The sequence below is a fragment of the Cryptomeria japonica genome, chromosome 8 (genome assembly GCF_030272615.1).
Source record: "Cryptomeria japonica chromosome 8, Sugi_1.0, whole genome shotgun sequence".
Lineage (NCBI taxonomy): Eukaryota > Viridiplantae > Streptophyta > Pinopsida > Cupressales > Cupressaceae > Cryptomeria > Cryptomeria japonica.
Window position 1 is genome coordinate 396,925,121 of NC_081412.1, and position 18,089 is coordinate 396,943,209.

Sequence of the window (18,089 nt, forward strand, 5' to 3'; positions counted from 1 at the left end):
TATAAATACCAATCACAATATAATTCACTTAAAGTGAATGAAATAATATTTTTATATAATATAATAGATCTAATTCCAACCTATTTATATTTGAATCTCGATCATTGTCAACCTTATCCCTTATATAGATACTTATTCCTCATATAGAAAGGGCCATTATTTTACATCAATTCACATGTATAATCCTAGTCTTGTGGGCATGGCTAAAATCATTTGCTTCTATAAATATTCCAATGTACTCAAAGGTACTCAAAGGCAGATGAATCAAACATGAAAGGAGCATCCCAAACCAAAATCCCAATAATCTCGGCTGCATTGTTGTCATACCAGGTTGGACTGGCCTGGGTGGAAGCAGGTAAAAAAATCCATGCAATTTGCTCTGTATCCTAGTGGGATTGAAAGAGAGCCTGAGGGTGACTGGTATATAAAAAACAAATATTTACAGGAGCGGAGGGAAGCAAATTTTAAGACGTGAAGAGGTGGTGGGCGTGATGATAGGTTGTGGGGACCCACAAGTACTCGCGCATGGGAAAGATGGAGAAAAGTTTATAGCGTAGGCGTACGCACAGTCACACTCACATTCTATAACTAACTGGATCCCATATACAGAGATATAGGTAATGGGATTATGCCATACTGCGAGAGTCCAGAAGATGGTATGTTTAAGCTTCTGGAAGCTTCCTGCACATCGTCCTTGAGAATCTTTGTTCTTACGTTCTTCCATTGCTACTGCTGCACTTTGCGTATGTGACGAGATACAAGCGGTCCCACTCTGATCTCTACATTCTGCTTTAGTTTTAGGTTTCCTGTTAGTCTGTACTTGAGTTAGTTTCTGCCAAGTCTGTCGCTTTGTCTGTTGGCCTGCATTATTCCTGTCTGCCTTAGCTCCCGGCAATTTGGCTGATTTGTTCCACCTCATTTCACGCTCTTCTCTGTGATGTCTCTATTTTGCAATCTAAAAGTTCAGTGCAATTCTTGCTGCTTAGTTTTTAGTTCTCAATTTCAATCCTTTTGCAGTTTTTAATACAGTCTGAACTGGCAAAGAGTTGAATCCCGGGGTGGAATTAAGATATCATGCCGCAATTGAATAATTGAGGGTCTCCATTCTTGAATTGTTTTCTGACTCGGCGTCTTAATGGGGTTTTTTCGGTAGGAGATGATGATGACTTTCCTTAGTGTAGGTGAAATTCGTGTGGGGAACTGGGCGGGTTCGAAACCCAGGGGATGGCTTTGAGCCTCAGCTTGATGACAAGGCTCCTGATCTAGTTCTACAAGTTGCAAGGCAGAGATGAAGGTGGAAGTAGTGTTGGTGATCGTGGTTGTATGTAGTACGAGTCTGAGTGGATGTAGCTCTATTTCAAGGGAAGGTGAGTCTTCAATGTGGGATTTTTGGATGTTTAGGATTGCCAATTCAAGCGGCGAAATAAAATGTGGCTCCATGATTGTGTAGGTTTGTCTCTGCTGGCATTCAAAGATGCCATATTCGACGATCCGAGCTCGGCGCTGTCCAATTGGAACCCGCTCGATCAAAACCCCTGCAACTGGTCCGGTGTCCTCTGCCTGACTTCTGGAGGTTCTGTTCAAGCCTTGTAAGTCTTTTTCCTTTCTAGTTAAGTTTTGTAATCGTCACTCATTATCTTTGTTTATAAATTTATTGTCTTATTCACCATGCGAAATTCAAGTAACGCGACATTTCTTAATCTGCACTAACAAACTCCAAGGAAACAAGCACACGACAAATTTTTTGTCCATTGACACGCTCAGCATGATTTGAGAAGCTGACCACGAGGGCTACTTCATGGCACGATTGACAATGCTCGTACTTCTATTAAAATCCCATAGATGTCCACCGTTTCCCATTACTGTAATTTTAATATTTGTTGGAAGCCAAAAAAAAACCTTCGAAATTGCAGGGCCCTGCCAAATTTGCTTTGGGTGGGATGCCCGCCTCATACTTTATGTTTGTCCCAACCTCATTTTTTATAGTGTTCCAACCTCATCTTTTATGGTGATTTTCATTTTATTTTTATGTTGGATCAGTATCTTTGTTGGACCTTATTTTATATAGTGTAAAATCAATATCTTGAGATGTATGTATCAACTCAAAAATTTAATTTCTAATGGGTTCTTTATGAACCAAGTAACTTCACCATTAGACCAAAAGTTATTTGACTTTGATCCCATTTCACTAAGCTACTCAAACTTTGATTGTGCTCATGAATTAAAGGGGTGTCCACATTAGGATATTGTAAATATTGTGGAAATGCATAGAGGGAATGATTTTCATAAATGTATTTATGAGAAATGAAATAAAAGTTTTTAATGACATCCATGTGACCGGATAGTCGATATGATCCATAGTTGAAATGTCTTGAAGCAACAAAAACATCAACCAAATAATCATAGCCCCTAATTCTCACTATCATCTATTTCTTTGCTGATCATGATTCTTTTGTTATGCATTTTGATATAGTAATTTGGTGTTTTTGCTATCCATTCCTCCTTGAACAATGTTGTTAAAGATTCAACTTTTAGAGTATTAGCGTAATTCGTTCAAATGTCCTCGTATGCCATACATTCCATGATGTAAAGCCATTTTGTTTCCATTGATCCTGATGTGTAATGATGGCAAACGCTATCAACTCACTCTGTCTTTGGGTGCTTTCCACTTAAGATGGTGTGAGTTAGTTTTTAATTGGACTATTAGCATTTTACCTTTCCATTTTATATCTGCCCCTATATAGTGCTTTTACTTGTGGTCACTTGTGGAATTAAATTGCTTGACATAGTATTCTTTTTTTCGCTTGAGTTGTTCTGTCCACATAGCAGCTTTGAGTTTCTTTCTCAAATACATTTTGATTTTTGCATGTGTTTGGGCACTCTTGCATGTTGATTGCCCATTTATACATCCACTTGGCATTTAACTTCATCCATGTGTTCTTTCTTTTGTTTAATTTTTCTTCTGCTACAATTTTAGGTTGGCAGTGTGTCATGTCCCATCTCTAGTTGGGTTAGCCAATAAAGAGAAAAAGGGGTTTTTTAACACCAATTTAATATATATTTTTAAAAAATAAAAAATAAAATAAAAGAAAATATTTGAAATTTAAATCCGGCACCTAGTTTGGTCAACCTATATTTTAAATTTTAAAAAGAAGTAAAAATGAGTTAAAATTGCAAGTTGGCTTGTTTTGGGTCTTAGCACCCTACCCAAATAGCTATATATTTCATTTTGATTGCTCAACACCAACATTATGGAGATTTTAGCATGAATTTTGGAGTTATTCCTAAATGGTGTTGGTTGGGACAAAAACCCTACCCACCTTCTAAGGTTGGGACCCTAACCTTGCCTTGCTGATTTTCTCCATTTTTGCAATTTATTTTGATCTGAAACCCTTGTTTAACCTTGCCAAATCATTTCTTTCTAAGTTTGGTTGCCATCAATTGAATTTGGAGAACTTCATCATTTCTTTCTTAGTTTGGTTGCCATCAATTGAATTTGGAGAACTTTATCATTGAATTCTGTTGGGCGATTCTTGTTGCATTTACTTGTATATCTTGGGGGGCAAGCCTTTGTGTAATCAATGAAGGATTGAATTGGGAAATCTAAAGAAGTGGCAAACCACGTCATCAACCGGATGTAGACCAGCAAGATCAACAATAACCATGTTTGGGGGTCATCATGCATAGGGCAACTATGCTTCCAATCTGTAGGGAATTGATTGAGCATAAACTGATTCCACATTTGATTGAGAGTTCTAGTCAAACCCTAGTATTTAGGTGTTCTGTTCCACACAACTGGTTGTAGCTGCACTTTTCTGATCTTCATTGCAGATCCAATGCATCTATTTAGACTCTTAGACCTTGGGTGTTTCAAGATAGTTCCAAAAGGTGTTTGCTCAATACAATTGAACCTCTGTTTCTAGATCTGAGTGGAGGGTGTTAAATAGCTGCTAATCACCTACAGGCGAACGACCAGTAGTCACAAACTTGTAGGTTTTTGCCACTAGGTCCTCAACCTCATTGTGGTTGGTCCATTGACTATATTAATTATTTGATGCTTGTAGGAATTACAATTCTAAATTTGGATCTGGTGAAAAAAATTTGACTCAAACATTTATTTGATTGAAACTACTTATTTGAACAGTGCTGTAATTTCCCCATTCAAGCCTAGACAATTGGTGACCGTTAGCCTATCCCTTGGGTTCCTGTAGGCTAATGTGGTTGGTTAGGGAACTTCTTGGTTCTTGGAGCCGTTACTGTTCTGTTCGTTCACCTTTCTTTTGGTTGGCTTTGAGTTTGTTTTTTAGTGTGTTTCGTGGTGATACTTTTGGAAGCGTTTTTGGCCACCTAGTTTGAGCTCCACATTTCTTGGAACCTGTGGCTATTTATAGTAAGTCACTATTTTCGGCCTTAGTCTTGTCTCCTCATCTTCAGTGACACCCTGACTTTTTTAGATTTGATATCCGATGCTCTGTTGTGGTTTCCATAAATTAAGAGGGTGATTTTAGATAAATGCTTATAATGTAATATTTTACTAATGTTTAACTAAAGCATTTATTTAATATTTCTAAGGTGACTTTGGAGTTGGTGCCAAGGAAAGATTAAATGAAATTTTTAATAAAATAAAGTGCAATGCTCGTTTTGGGCATGGAATATTGGGAGACATAAGGGACTTTAATAAATTAATATTTTTATTCTCCATTATGGTGCGTTGGGGTTTGTGAAATATAAAAGGTTATTTGAACTCATTTCTTGTATGCATGAAATTTTGGAGATGAATATGTTGCTTGTTTTCTTCCAAAACTTTGTGGAGATGAAATCCTTCATGGAGAATATCATTATGGAGGTCAAAGATCCTTCTTGGGTGGTTGTTGATAGTCTCACATAGAGGCTATGCTAATGCTTCACATGTGGTGATTTTATTCAAGGGTTTGATTTAGTTTTCGGAGTTACAATGAAGATCTTTATTGATTTTTGATTGCAAGCAGTTTCTTCTGAGTTTTGGGAGTGATTACGGAAGATTGGAGACATTTTGAAATGACATGATTGCAGGGACTTCTATGGTGACCATACAGTGCCAGGAAGATCCAAAAACTCACCTTTTGAGGTCGACTAGGGTATTTATCAGTGATCCTTTTTTTGTGTACTCTTCGAAAATACTTCCAAGAATGTGGTGACCATATTCTATCTATCTAAGGGCATATCAAAGTGAGTTTTGAATTTTTTATGAGGGTCAACCGAGTTAGCTAGCCTTGCATTATGGCTGAAGTTGGATGTGTTGGGTTGTATTAATAGGCGTTGAAAATCTTCATGGTTCAGGGAAGATGAATGTAGAGCAAGTGTGGAAGAACCTTCTGGTTGGGCAACTTCAAGGAGTTAGCACAACTGAAACAATGGGGTTTAGTGGACACTTATATTGCAAATTTTCAGAGGTTATCATTGATGGTCACAAATATTTCAGAGAGAAGGTTGATTGTATTGTTTGTTGATGGACTGTCCGATCCTTTGAGAGGTTGGATAAAGGCTCTTAACCCACCCACATTGTAGGATGCCATCAAAGGAGGAAGAGACATGGAGTCTTCTACCTTCAAGAGCAAATTTCAGTCAAAGGTGTTCCAAAGCAAGAAGGATAAGGACAAGAAACACTTCCAAAGAGATTCATATCAGAATCGGAAGGTGTCTACAAGATTAGATGAAGACCAATTCAATAACCTCCAGAGGAAGAAATTTTGCTTTAGTTGTTAAGAACCATGGGACCCAACTCACAAATGTTCCATCAAGGCCAAAGCTATGCAAAATGAATACTATTTAGCTGGTGAATCTGCTGTTGAAAAATCAATCCAACAAATTGATTTAGAAGATAAAAAGGAGGATAGCTCTACAAAAGAGTCAGAAAAGGAGCAGGAATGTGGGAGCATACTTGCCCAATTATCTAGCTTCTAGAAGGTTGGATCTTTCAGGATTAGGGGAGTCTTATGTAGACAGATGATAGACAATCTTATTAATACAAGTGGCACACATAATTTTATTGATGAGAGGGTTGTGGCGAGAAGGGGAATCAAAACATAAGATTGTGACAGTTTCAAAGTGATGGTAGCTGATGGATCCATCCTCACATGCACCGGGGAGATTTTAAACTTGAGCATTCGGTTGGGTGAGTATGAGAGCAAAGATGACTTCTATGTGATGAGCATAGGAGATATCGATTTAGTCCTTGGTATGCAATGGATACGTTCTATTGGGGAGTTTTATATGAATTTGTAGACCATTGAGATGAAATTTGAAGAAGGTGGTAAGAAGATTTTACTTAGAGACATGTCAAATGGTGGGCCATGAGTCTTCTCCTTCAAAAGAATAGAGAGACTTATCAGACATGACTAGGTAGAGTGGGCGGCGAAGTGCATTATTATGCCTACAGTTATGAAGTAGCAGAAGAGGAGTTACCATCTAGATGTGGAGGTTGTGCTGTTGAAAGATTCCAACTTATGAAACACAAATTTTTTGACAATATTTTTATAAGAACAAAATATGCGATCAGGTATTACAGAACATATCAATTATAGCAACTTAAATCATCACTATTTTTAACAAAATAAGACTCAGCCAATATGAGCATATGACATTCAAAGTGTTGTTTCATTACTTGCTAGTTCTATAGGGTAACACTTTTTAAATGATATTGCTTTTACAACTTACAAATTAGATTGTCGGCTTACAATGCACTACTCAAATACAATCTTGTCGACCTAGTCATAAACAGATTGTCACCAATCCTCATGGAAGTTGTCTAGATGTTTGGCCTCTAGCGACATATGATACTTGCTTGCGTTTTAAGGCACAAGCATAACCGATAGGGGATTCTACGATTTTTGTCTCTTTTGTGGGAGTTCCACCTTGTGTCTTAGTCGATGATGTTACCCGATGGTAAGCTTCGGGTGGAGACTGAAAGTAACACGCTTCTTATCCTATTCGTTTGATTTTTCCTTATACATAGGCTTTTCCCTACAGTAGGTAAAGGCAAAGACTGAGCCAACCCTTCCCAGGTGCAAGGAGATGTCTTTCGATCTACCGCTCCAACAAGATATCAATTCTTGATCTTCTCATCGCTTATTCTGTCACTGACATTCGCAAAAGTTTGGCGATTAATTAGAGGAAACTTGAATCAGCAATGCTCGATCACACAAACACAGATTAGGGGCTACGTCCTAACTTGCCATTGGCTTGGGGAATCGTCCAAGGCCAAAACATGCATTGAGGCAGAATTTGATTAATCAAGCATGAATCGGACCGAGCACAACTTCACCTTAAATAGGATTGTGTGCCGTAGTATGGTAGAGCCGACCTTCGAATAACAAACATACTAACCGCCAAAAATTGTTAATGCACGGTAGCTTCGGTAAGATAAATGATTGAATGAGAGATAAATGAAGTCTCTCATTCAATCATTTATCCTATCGGTAAACTATCAAGAAAACTTCAAGCTATTTCATTTGATAATCATTCCGCATTTATATATCAAATCTACTTAGTTGATCAATATCGATAATCATATTATAGCATGGCATATCGGTTTGCATTATAACTGGCGATGATTATCAGGTTAACCATGTATCCCGATTGATATCGGATATGTTCTCACCAATAAACAAATAATGATTATCGAGTTGTTATCGGGTGGCAGAATATGCACCGCTTGATATATATAACCATTAGTTAGTGATCGATATCGGTTAACTTAGACACCGACTGACATCGGTTAATATGCCACGCAAACACCGATTGGCATACCACGTGAATACCGATTGGCATGAACACTAAGTTACGTAGACCCCGATTAGTATCGGGCTGGTGATTAATATAAACACCGATTGATAGTATATATCAAAGGGTGCGATCAAGTAGTGTCTTGATCGGTCATGTCCATAAGACATGACCGGTCAAGGCACTGCTTGATCCTCCCCTCTTGCATATATATATCAATTGATATTTGTGAAGAGGATATTGAAATCGATAAATACTCCTCTCACCTGCCAAACAAAGAAGATAGTTAGATTTATAATAGAGATAGATAATACATAGATATAGAGAATACAAATTAGAATACATCTTGCATATTGAATTGTAAATTGAACATCATTTACATGGTATCAGAGCCAAGTTAAATCGAACCCGAGGCTGTTCAATTTTACGGAAATTCAAATCAAGCATATATTCAACATCACAATTCTTTCAATGGCTAGCACTATCAGATTTGAAGACAGACTCAAAGGAGGTGATGGCTTCTCAGCATGGAAGTTCAAAATTCAAATGATTCGAAAAGAAAATAAAGTCGAATCATTTGTAAAGAATGAAACTGTAGAACCTGAGACTGAACCTGACAAAACAACTTGGAGAGAGGGAAATGAAAAGGCTATTAAAATCATAGTTGATGGGGTAAGAAACAATATTATGCCTATCATAAGGAAACATGAAACAACCTTCAACATGTTCAAAGCACTTGAAGATGCTTTTGAGATATCTAATGCTAGTAGAACCTTGGCTTTAAAAAGAGAAATAAATCACATAGCCATGATAAAAGGGAGAATTTGTCAATGCCTACTTCATGCGAATATCTGCCCTAAGGGATGAACTGACAACCCTTGGATATGAGATCCAAAGCAAAGAATTAACCCTCATTGCTCTAGATGGGTTGCCTAGCATATGGGAAACATTCGTCCAAGGCATCAGTGCAAGGGATGAATTCCCAAAATTCGATAGGCTAAAAGCTGACTGTCTCCAAGAGGAATCAAGGCAAAATAAGAAAGGGATCAAGCAGAAGAATATAGATGAAGATCTCCAAGTTCTAAATACGAACTCAAACAAGAAAAGCAAGCAGAAACAATTCAGGAAGAGAAAAAGTCGTCACGGCAAGAAAACCTTCAAGAAGGACCTTTCTCAGATTAAATGTTACAGATGTGACAAATTTGGGCACTATGTTGCCAAATGTCCAGGAAGAGCTAAGCAAGCCACATTTGCCAAAACAGGAAAATCTAAACATCAAACCAAGCATCAAACAAAGTGAACTCCTGGGTGATCGACAATGGCTCATCCAGACACATTACAGGATTCAGAGAAGTACTAGACTCCATGAAAGAGGAGAATGATGAGGAAGTAACTATCGGAGATGACTCTACACATCCAGTCAAAGGAGTTGGAACTTGCACCATCAAACTAAAGTCGGGTGTATCATTACAACTTAAAGGAGTACTATATGTTCCAGGCATCAAGAGAAATCTAGTCTCAATATCAGCAGTGGAGGACAACGGATATAGAGTAACCTTCATGGACAATAGAGTATTGGCTTGGCCAAAGAACTCATCCATCAAGAAAGCTAAAACAATTGGTCAAAGACAAGGCTACTTGTATGAGCTATGCACAGAGCCCAACTTAGCCCTAATTCATGAAACTACAGATGCTGATGAAGTCTGGCATAGAAGACTAGGCCACCTAAATTTTAGAGCTTTATCATCAATGGGAGACCTTGTCATAGGTCTACCTAAGTTAAAGCAATATCATTCAGGGGCATGCACAGGATGTGCCCTAGGTAAAAACACTAAGGGTGCTTTTTAGAATAGTACTAGGAAAACAAGTAAAATTTTAGAGTTAGTTCATTCTGATGTATGTGGACCTATGTCCATACCTTCATTGGGGGGATTTTTGTATTATGTAATATTTATTGATAACTACTCTAGGAAAACTTGGATCTACTTTCTGAAATGTAAAGAATCAGAAGAGATCCTTAATAGGTTTAAAGAATTCAAATCACTAACAGAGAACTACTCAGGAAATAAAATTAAAACCCTAAGAACTGATAATGGGGGGGAATACACATCATAATTATTTAAAGAGTTTTGTAAAAATTCAGGGATTAAGAGGGATTTAACAATACCTTATAACCCTCAACAAAATGGAATAGCTGAAAGGAAAAATAGGACAATTGTTGAAGCTGCCAAAGCTATGATTCTTGATCAGAATCTAAATATCAATCTTTGGGCAGAAGCAACTAGCACTGCTGTATATATTCAAAACAGATGTCCCCACTCTCATCTTGAAGATAAGACCCCTGAGGAAGTCTTTACTAAATCAAAACTTGATATTAGCCACCTTAGGATATTTGGATGCCCTGTCTATATTCATGTACCTAAGGAGAAAAGATTAAAATTAGAGCCTTCTGGAAAAAGGGGAATCTTTGTAGGATATAGTGAAACCTCCAAGGCTTACAGGATCTATATACCTGGTCAAAAGAATATTGAACTAAGTAGGGATGTGATCTTTGAAGAAGACTTAGCCTTTGAAAGAGCCCAAAGCTCTCTAGACCCTGAAGTCTATATCCCCACCCCTAGCATAGATAGAGATCCTACTCCTGAGCTTCAGAGGGAGAATCCTGAGGAAACTGTAAGTGAAACTCAAAGTCCACTTAGAGAAAACCTCAAGAAAAGACCACTATGGGCCACCAAGACTGTAGCAGAAGCTCAAAAGTTTGTTGCTCCTTCAGGGACCTTCAGGGAAAGCAAAAGGCCTAACAAATTCACTAGCTATGTTGCCCTTATGAATGATCTCTTTAAAGCCGAACCAAACAATGTATCAGAGGCTCTTGAACATCAAGTATGGAAGGATGCCATGTCTGAAGAGTATCAGTCCATTATGAAAAATGATGTTTGGGAGATTGTTCCTAGGCCAACTAAGAAATTTGTTGTTTCATCTAATGGCTTTTTAAGATCAAACATGCTGTAGACGGTAGTATAAAAAAACACAAGGCTAGATTTGTAGCTAGAGGTTTCTCACAAAGGGAAGGAATAGATTATGAAGAAACTTTTGCACCTGTTGCCAGATATACATCAGTAAGAGCTGTATTAGCCATTACAGCAGCTAAGGGGTGGAAGGTACACCAGATGGATGTTAAGACAACATTTCTAAATGGTGAGATCTCAGAAGAAGTCTACCTAGAGCAACCTGAAGGGTTTGAAATTCATAATGCAGAGTCTCATGTGTGTAGACTCAAGAAAGCTCTCTATGGGCTTAAACAGGCTCCCAGGGCCTAGTATGAAAGAATTGACACCTATCTCTCAGGACTAGGCTTCTCTAAGAATGATGCAGATCCTAATCTCTACTACAAAAGAAATAAAGGTGATATGCTAATGTTGATTTTATATGTTGATGACTTATTAATCACAGGAAATGATCATCTTATAGATCAATGCAAGAAAGATCTATCCAAAGAATTTGATATGAAGGACTTGGGACTCCTTCATTGCTTCCTAGGATTGGAAGTATGGCAGAATTCTGACAACATTATACTAAACCAAGGAAAGTATACCTTGGATATTTTGAAGAGATTCAGAATGCTAAACTGTAGGCCCATGACCTCTTCTATGGAAACAAATTTACACAAACTTAAAGAAGCATCAACAGAGTCACAACCCACTGACTCTACTCAATACAGACAGATGATTGGGTCCCTGATGTACCTGGTGAATACAAGGCCAGATATCGTGTTTGTTTACTTGGATGGTCTACTGCCAAGTTTCCTTGTTTTACTCGTTGGAAAGTGGAAGGGGCTGGCTTGCCGCTTGTTATTGTAATAAGCATTTATCTGAAGTTGTATCTAACGATCCCTTGCCACCGTATGCTCTCACCCTCCCAGCTTGGGCTCTCGGTGAACAAAAGGTGTAGGGTTCCTTTTAGCTGGTTTTGGATTTCTTTGTCTAACCCTAACGGGTGTGGTTGTGTTTGTAATCTTGTTGAAAAAAAATAAAAAATTGTTGGGGATATTACAGTGGTATCAGAGCCACTTTTCCTGCCAGCCTGTGTGACAGAAGGGTTCCATGAGTGACAAAGATATCAGATACTACAAATGGGAACAAAGAAGGCAGTAGTTTCAGATACCGTTAGTGCCAGTAGAGGAAACTTTTTCAGAAGTTTTGAGAAACAGAGACTAGGAAGTTGATTCAGTGGATTTAGTGGATTCAATGGGAGAGAGAATGTTTGGTCAGAATGATGCAACTGTGGTTGTGGAGAGAGTTGAGAAAAAGTTTGATGCCATGATGGACATGATGTCCCAAATGTTAGCCACTTTTAAACAAAATGCTGGAGGAGGTCATAGTCAAGACCAAAATCATAATACTAATGGAAATAATGCCAGCACTTCCAACAATTCTGGTGGTAATGGGAATGGCAGCAACAATAGTGGAATGCCTGTTGGATTGGAGACAAGACCTTTGCAACTAGTTTTCCTTCCAAGGGAAACACCGCCCCCCGAAGTCGAAGTCCCTGTGGCTGATGAGATTCGGGCTAGTTTCGTGGAGCATGCATCACTTCCCCAAGAGATCTGAAATGTCTTGTCTCTTGACCAGTTCATGAATTAGAAGAAGAGGAGGGAAGGAAGATATGATAATCGATACTCCACTCCAAGAGACTATCAACAAGCTCTTGGGAAGGTTACTCTAGCACACTTTGATGGAAGCAACAAGAGTACAACTAGAGCGTGGGTGCAAAAGTTGGACAATTATTTGTCCTTGAGGCCTATGCCTAAAGAAGAAGCCGTCAAGTTCACTACATTGCACTTGGATGGTGTTGCTCACGAATGGTGGTACCATGGGTTGGTCACCCTTGGTCACCCTTGGTCACAACTTGATCACAACTTGATCACCACCTATGCTGAATTCACAAACAAGTGATTAAAAGGTTTGATTCTAAGGATCTGGAGGTGAAGTTTAGAGAGCTTGCTCAATTCAAACAACAAGGCTCCTTGGACAATTACATAACTGAGTTCCAAAATCTCTCAGTTATGGTTAGTAGTATTTCAGAGAAGAGGCTAGTTTTTCTATTCACAGAAGGTCTTGAAGAGCCCTTCAAAGGATGGGTCAAAGCTTTCGATCCACCTACCTTGGTGGAGGCCATCAAGAAATCTAGGAGTATGGAGTTGGCTGCCCCAAAGAGTAAATTTCAGTCCAAGCCTTTTCCTTTCCAAAAGGATAAGAAAAAGTTTTCAAATCAGACCAAGAAGTTTCCTTCTCGGATAGATGATGAGCTTCGTCAAGAGCTCCGGAGGAAGAATCTTTGCTACTCTTGCAGAGAACCTTGGTCCCCAGGACATAAATGTCATGGGAAGGGGAATTTACATCAAATGGAGTCCTATTCAGTTGATGTATCAAATAAAAATTTCAGAACTGCAGACTGAAAATGAGGACGAGTATGAAGAGGCTCTAGAAGGGCCTGAAAGTGAACTAGAAGATAGAGGAGTGGTTGCTCAACTCTCGAGCATTCACAAGAATGAGTCCTTTAGAGTTTGGGGAGTGATAGGAGAACATCGTGTCATTGCTCTCATTGACACGGGAATGACTCATAACTTCATTGATGAAAGAATTGTTGCAAAGAGGGGGCTAGTGGCTGAGGAAGTAGAAGGCTTCAAAGTCATGGTAGCTGATGGCTCCACTATATCATGCAACCGAATGATTTCCAACATGTCTCTGAAGTTGGGAAATCATGAAATTAGAGATGATTTCTTTGTGGTTAGCATTGGAGGGACTGATGATGCAATCCTTGGGATTCAGTGGCTAAGATCTCTTGGTGAGATCACATTAAATCTGCAAACCATGGAGCTGAAATTCATGTCAGATGGAGGTACTATTGAGAGGAAAGTCCAATGGTGGTCTTAGAGTTGTATCACTGAAGAGGATGGAGAAGTTGATCCGCCATGACCAAGTGGAGTGGGCAGCAGTGTGCTTAGTGATGTCATCAAGTCCACTTGAGGAAAAAGGAGCTACCCCATAGACATCCAAGCTCTAATCACCAAAAGGAGTAAGGTTTTTGAGAATCCACCCCATGGTAGGCCTCCTGAGCATGGCACCGAGCACATCATTGAGCTCGAAGAAGGAGCTAACCCTGTCATGACTACTCCTTACCGATACCCCAAGAAGCAGAAGGATGAGATTGAAAAGGCCATTAAGGAGCTATTGGACATGGGTTACATTAGGCCAAGCAAGAGCCCTTTTGCTTCGGCTGTTGTATTGGTGAAAAAGAAGGATGGGAGCTGTTGATGTGTTTTTCATGCACATGCGAACACAGAATAAAATACCATTGGTATTTTATCCTCTCTTGAACAAAATTTCCTCGAATGCTGAAGATTTCGCCTAAGGATCATTCGAGAAGACTCCAAGGTTCTTATATGTAGGGTCTCTACGGGTGGATAAGCTCTGTTGGTGTGATGTGATTATGTTGGAATCACAAGGGGACTTACATTTGATGGCCCGAGTGTTTAATCTGTTGGAACTTGAATCCTATCTACTAGCTGGAAGATAAAGAAACATCAAAAGATACAGGGCTCAGAAAGTCTACTCTAAGACCTAGAATGTGAGAAGATGGATGAATGACTAGTTGGAGTCCTATTGGGTTGGGTCTCACCATCAAGCTGAACAATTCAACACCAACTCAGTGCGATCTTCTAGGGTAGTTCTGAAGATGTTCAAATCATTACTGTCAAACACTGATCATCATTCAAGTTAATGCATGAACAATAGACGCGTAACGACTTGAGATTAAGCTCATTCTATGCTAGTTGACCACGCAGGGCACACTTACAATCAACAAGGGGCTAGTGGTTTGGACTAGGCAGATTCCACGCGAGTGCATTCAACATTTTTTCTCCATTCAATCTAATTATCGACCATCTAAAATTGAAGATTCAACAAGAAACCATGCACATTGCAAGAAAGAACACATTTCACCTTAACTTCAATGAAAATGGAGTTCATTTACAATTTAGGCAACAATTTCTTGCCTTCTCCTCCTAATCTACTCTAATTGCTATTCTATTTGCTATTAATCATTAGCTATTCTAACCTCTATGAACTAACTATTAACCTTTAAAAATGAAGAGCCAGAGCTTTATATAGAGAGCTCCTTACATTTCAATGGCTCTGATTGATTTACAATCAATGGCTAGGATTACAAGATAGAAACCCTAATTAGGGTTTGTTATAACAAACTCCTTTAGCCAATGATAAAATTACATTTCATGAGAATGGACCAATAGATGTCAGGGGTAGGTGCCTCGAAGTTTGTGTTATCACTGGTGAGTCGGGTACATTGAATCTGGACATGCTGAGGTGGAGCTATTTGACTGGAGGAATAGTGATTGGGATGCCACCTTGTCTGGTACCTGCTCATATCTCTTTTGATACTTAATTTGGTGATGCTGAGAAGCTAACTTTGATTAGCTCTTCTGAAACTATCTGCTTCTTCAACGTACCCTTGCACTGACTTTGGTTGATCTTCTTCTGTCCTTGATGTACTTGATGGATGACGTTCCTCTCCTTGACCCTCCTGTGTTTGATGAGGCTTCTTCACGGTCAAGTCACTCCTTCTCTAGTAGCCCATATTGCCTTGAAATGCTTGTAAGATACTTCTTCTCTGTCATCCTATGATTTTTCCATGTGGTAAAATGAAGATCTTGAGGATAGCTTGCAACTTCTTGAACACTTGAAGTCTTCCAAGACTTTAGAAGCATGTTGAGTCCTCCACGCATTTGAGGTGTCTTTAATGATGATGGAACTTGAATAGGTTGCCGTTATCTGTTCTTCCTTCTAGCCCGGTCTTGTTGATCTGCAAAACAAACAAAAGATGATTAAGAATACATGATATATATTCATTCTAACATGGCATTTCTTACCTTAAATCATCAATAAGAAGATATTTGAATCAATTTCCCTTGAAGCTAGGAGGAAAAGACACACTTTTAGAAGAAATTTGCTTCTGTACCTTAGAGAGGGTCAGGAGTGAATTTGACATTTGTGTTCAAATTCATCAAGTTTACTCATTTCTACTAGCTCAAACCATGATTATAGGTTCTTAAGGCTTGGATGAGGCCATTCTTCCTTACACAAGGTTCTTGAACCAAGGATTCCACCCAAACTGGAGGTGAGATGTAGATTTTGAAAAAATTCGCTCCTGTACCTTTGGAAGGGCTAGGAGCGAATTTGATCCTCTAAGCTCAATTCATACTCCTTTTCACTTAGCCTTGTCTTAGACTTGATATTTCAATCCCTCTCTCCTGAAGACATCATTGATTTGACCCCAAAAAGGCCTAAAAGAAGGATTTCGCTTTGGACCTTGGCTAAGGACAAGACCTATAATGAAATTCGCTCTGGACCCTTTGGAAGGGTCAGGAGCGAAATTGGCATTTTTGGATAAATTCTTCACATTTTGTGACCACAACTCACTCAAATGCATGCCTAAGGATGCTTCTAAGTTCAATCCACCTCAATCAATGCTAGGATTGACACAAAATTGGGAGCAAAAGAGGTTTCAAGAAAATTTGCTCTGGACCCTTTGGAAGGGTCAGGAGCAAAATTTGTGGTTTAGCCTCAATTCTATCATTTCCTTTGCTCCAAATCACTTCTCAAGGCAAGAATTAACAATTCTCTCCCAACAATGCCTTAGGAATCAAGATCTTGATCTCAACAAGGAGCAAAATATAGTTTTTAGGAAATTTCTCTTTAGACTCTTTGGAAGGGTTAGGAGCGAAATTTGCATATTGACACCATTCTTCTTCTTTCCAAATCTTCCTCTATCATCATCAAGTGAATTCACCCTCAATTTGGCCTGAAACAAGATCCTTTTGGGTGCATTAGATGAAATAAGGAGTCCTAAGGATTTCGCTCTGGACCCTTTGGAAGGGTCAGGAGCGAATTTTGTCTTTTGACCTTAAATCCATCATTGCCTTTACTTCCATTCACTTCTTTAGGCAAGTATATATCAATCTTCTCTCAACCATGCCTTAGGAACTAAGATTTTGACCTCAAAAAAGGAGAAAATGGGTGTTTTGCGAATTCCGCTCTGGACCCTTTGGAAGGGTCAGGAGCGAAATTTGCAATTATGCTCAAATCCTTCACTTTGTTTCACACCTCAATACTCTCTCAACCACGCCATAGGGATAAGGTTTATGAGGCAAATTAGGACCAAGAAGGGAGATAAGGAAATTCGCTTTGGACCCTTTGGAAGGGTCAGGAGCGAAAATTGACATGTTAGTCTCTCCATCAAGATTCATATATGAAATATAACATTTAAGTATATACTTTAAGTTATATTCCATATATATTGTGAGGATGTTTGAGAGTGGTTTCGGACCTCCAGGAGTTATAATGCAAAATCTAGTTTTTGGAGGATTCTTCAATTTTCCAGACAGTCAAATTTCAGGATCAGGATGACATTCAAGACAGCCAAATTTTAGGACATTTGAGGATCAGGATGACATTCCAGACTCCTTAAGGCAAATTCGCTCTGTCCTTGATGTAAGGGATGGGACCTAGGAGGACATTATGCATTCAACCAAGGTTTGATTTGGCAACTTGAAGTGCGACCGGATAGTACACAAAAAACACCCTAGGAATGATCTAAATAACCCCTAATCACTCAATTGACCTGACCTCTTGAGGAGATCCACCTGACTCAATCCCTTCAATGCAAAGGCTAAGACACTAAAACGACTAACAACGAAACCAAAAGGGTTAACCCCAGAAAGAAAAAAGTGGGGGTCCCCATTTGCAATGGAGCGATGTGTGAATACGTCACAACAGGACCATGCGTATGTGCGTGGATTACTGAGCACTAAATCAGAAAACCATCAAGAATCGGTACCCTATTCCGAAGATTGATGAGCTCATTCATGAGCTACATGGTGTAGTGTTCTTCTCAAAGATAGATCTCAAATCAGGTTACCATCAAATCCGGATGAGAGCATCAGATTGTTGGGAAGACCACATTCAGATGCCACTTTGGGCATTTTGAATTCCTAGTCATGCCCTTTGGCTTGACTAACGCTCTTGCCACATTCCAGTCTTGCATGAACAAGATCTTTCAGAAGCAGTTGAGGAAGTTTGTACTCATATTTTTTGATGATATCCTCATCTTCAGCAAGTCTTGGGCGGAGCACTTGCAACACTTGGATGAAGTGCTCAGTAAACTGGAGTCCGAATCCCTGTTTGCTAAGGAGTCCAAATGTGAATTTGGAATGAGAGAGCTGCTCTATCTTGGTCACATCATCAGTGCAG

The 18,089-nt window shown here is 39.1% G+C and overlaps 1 protein-coding gene across 3 annotated transcripts in view; it reads left to right on the forward strand.

Annotated features, from left to right (window-relative positions):
- Nucleotides 1-436: 436 nt before the first annotated feature.
- Nucleotides 437-18,089, forward strand: part of LOC131079440 (probable LRR receptor-like serine/threonine-protein kinase At1g63430) — a 171,365-nt gene continuing 153,712 nt past the window's right edge. For all 3 annotated transcript variants that reach the window (XM_058017392.2, XM_058017394.2, XM_058017393.2), the window contains exons 1-2: nt 437-1,367; nt 1,451-1,589. In XM_058017392.2, the coding sequence (XP_057873375.1) occupies nt 1,289-1,367; nt 1,451-1,589 (218 nt within the window). In that variant the 5' untranslated portion in view covers nt 437-1,288. The remainder of the gene's footprint in view (nt 1,368-1,450; nt 1,590-18,089) is intronic.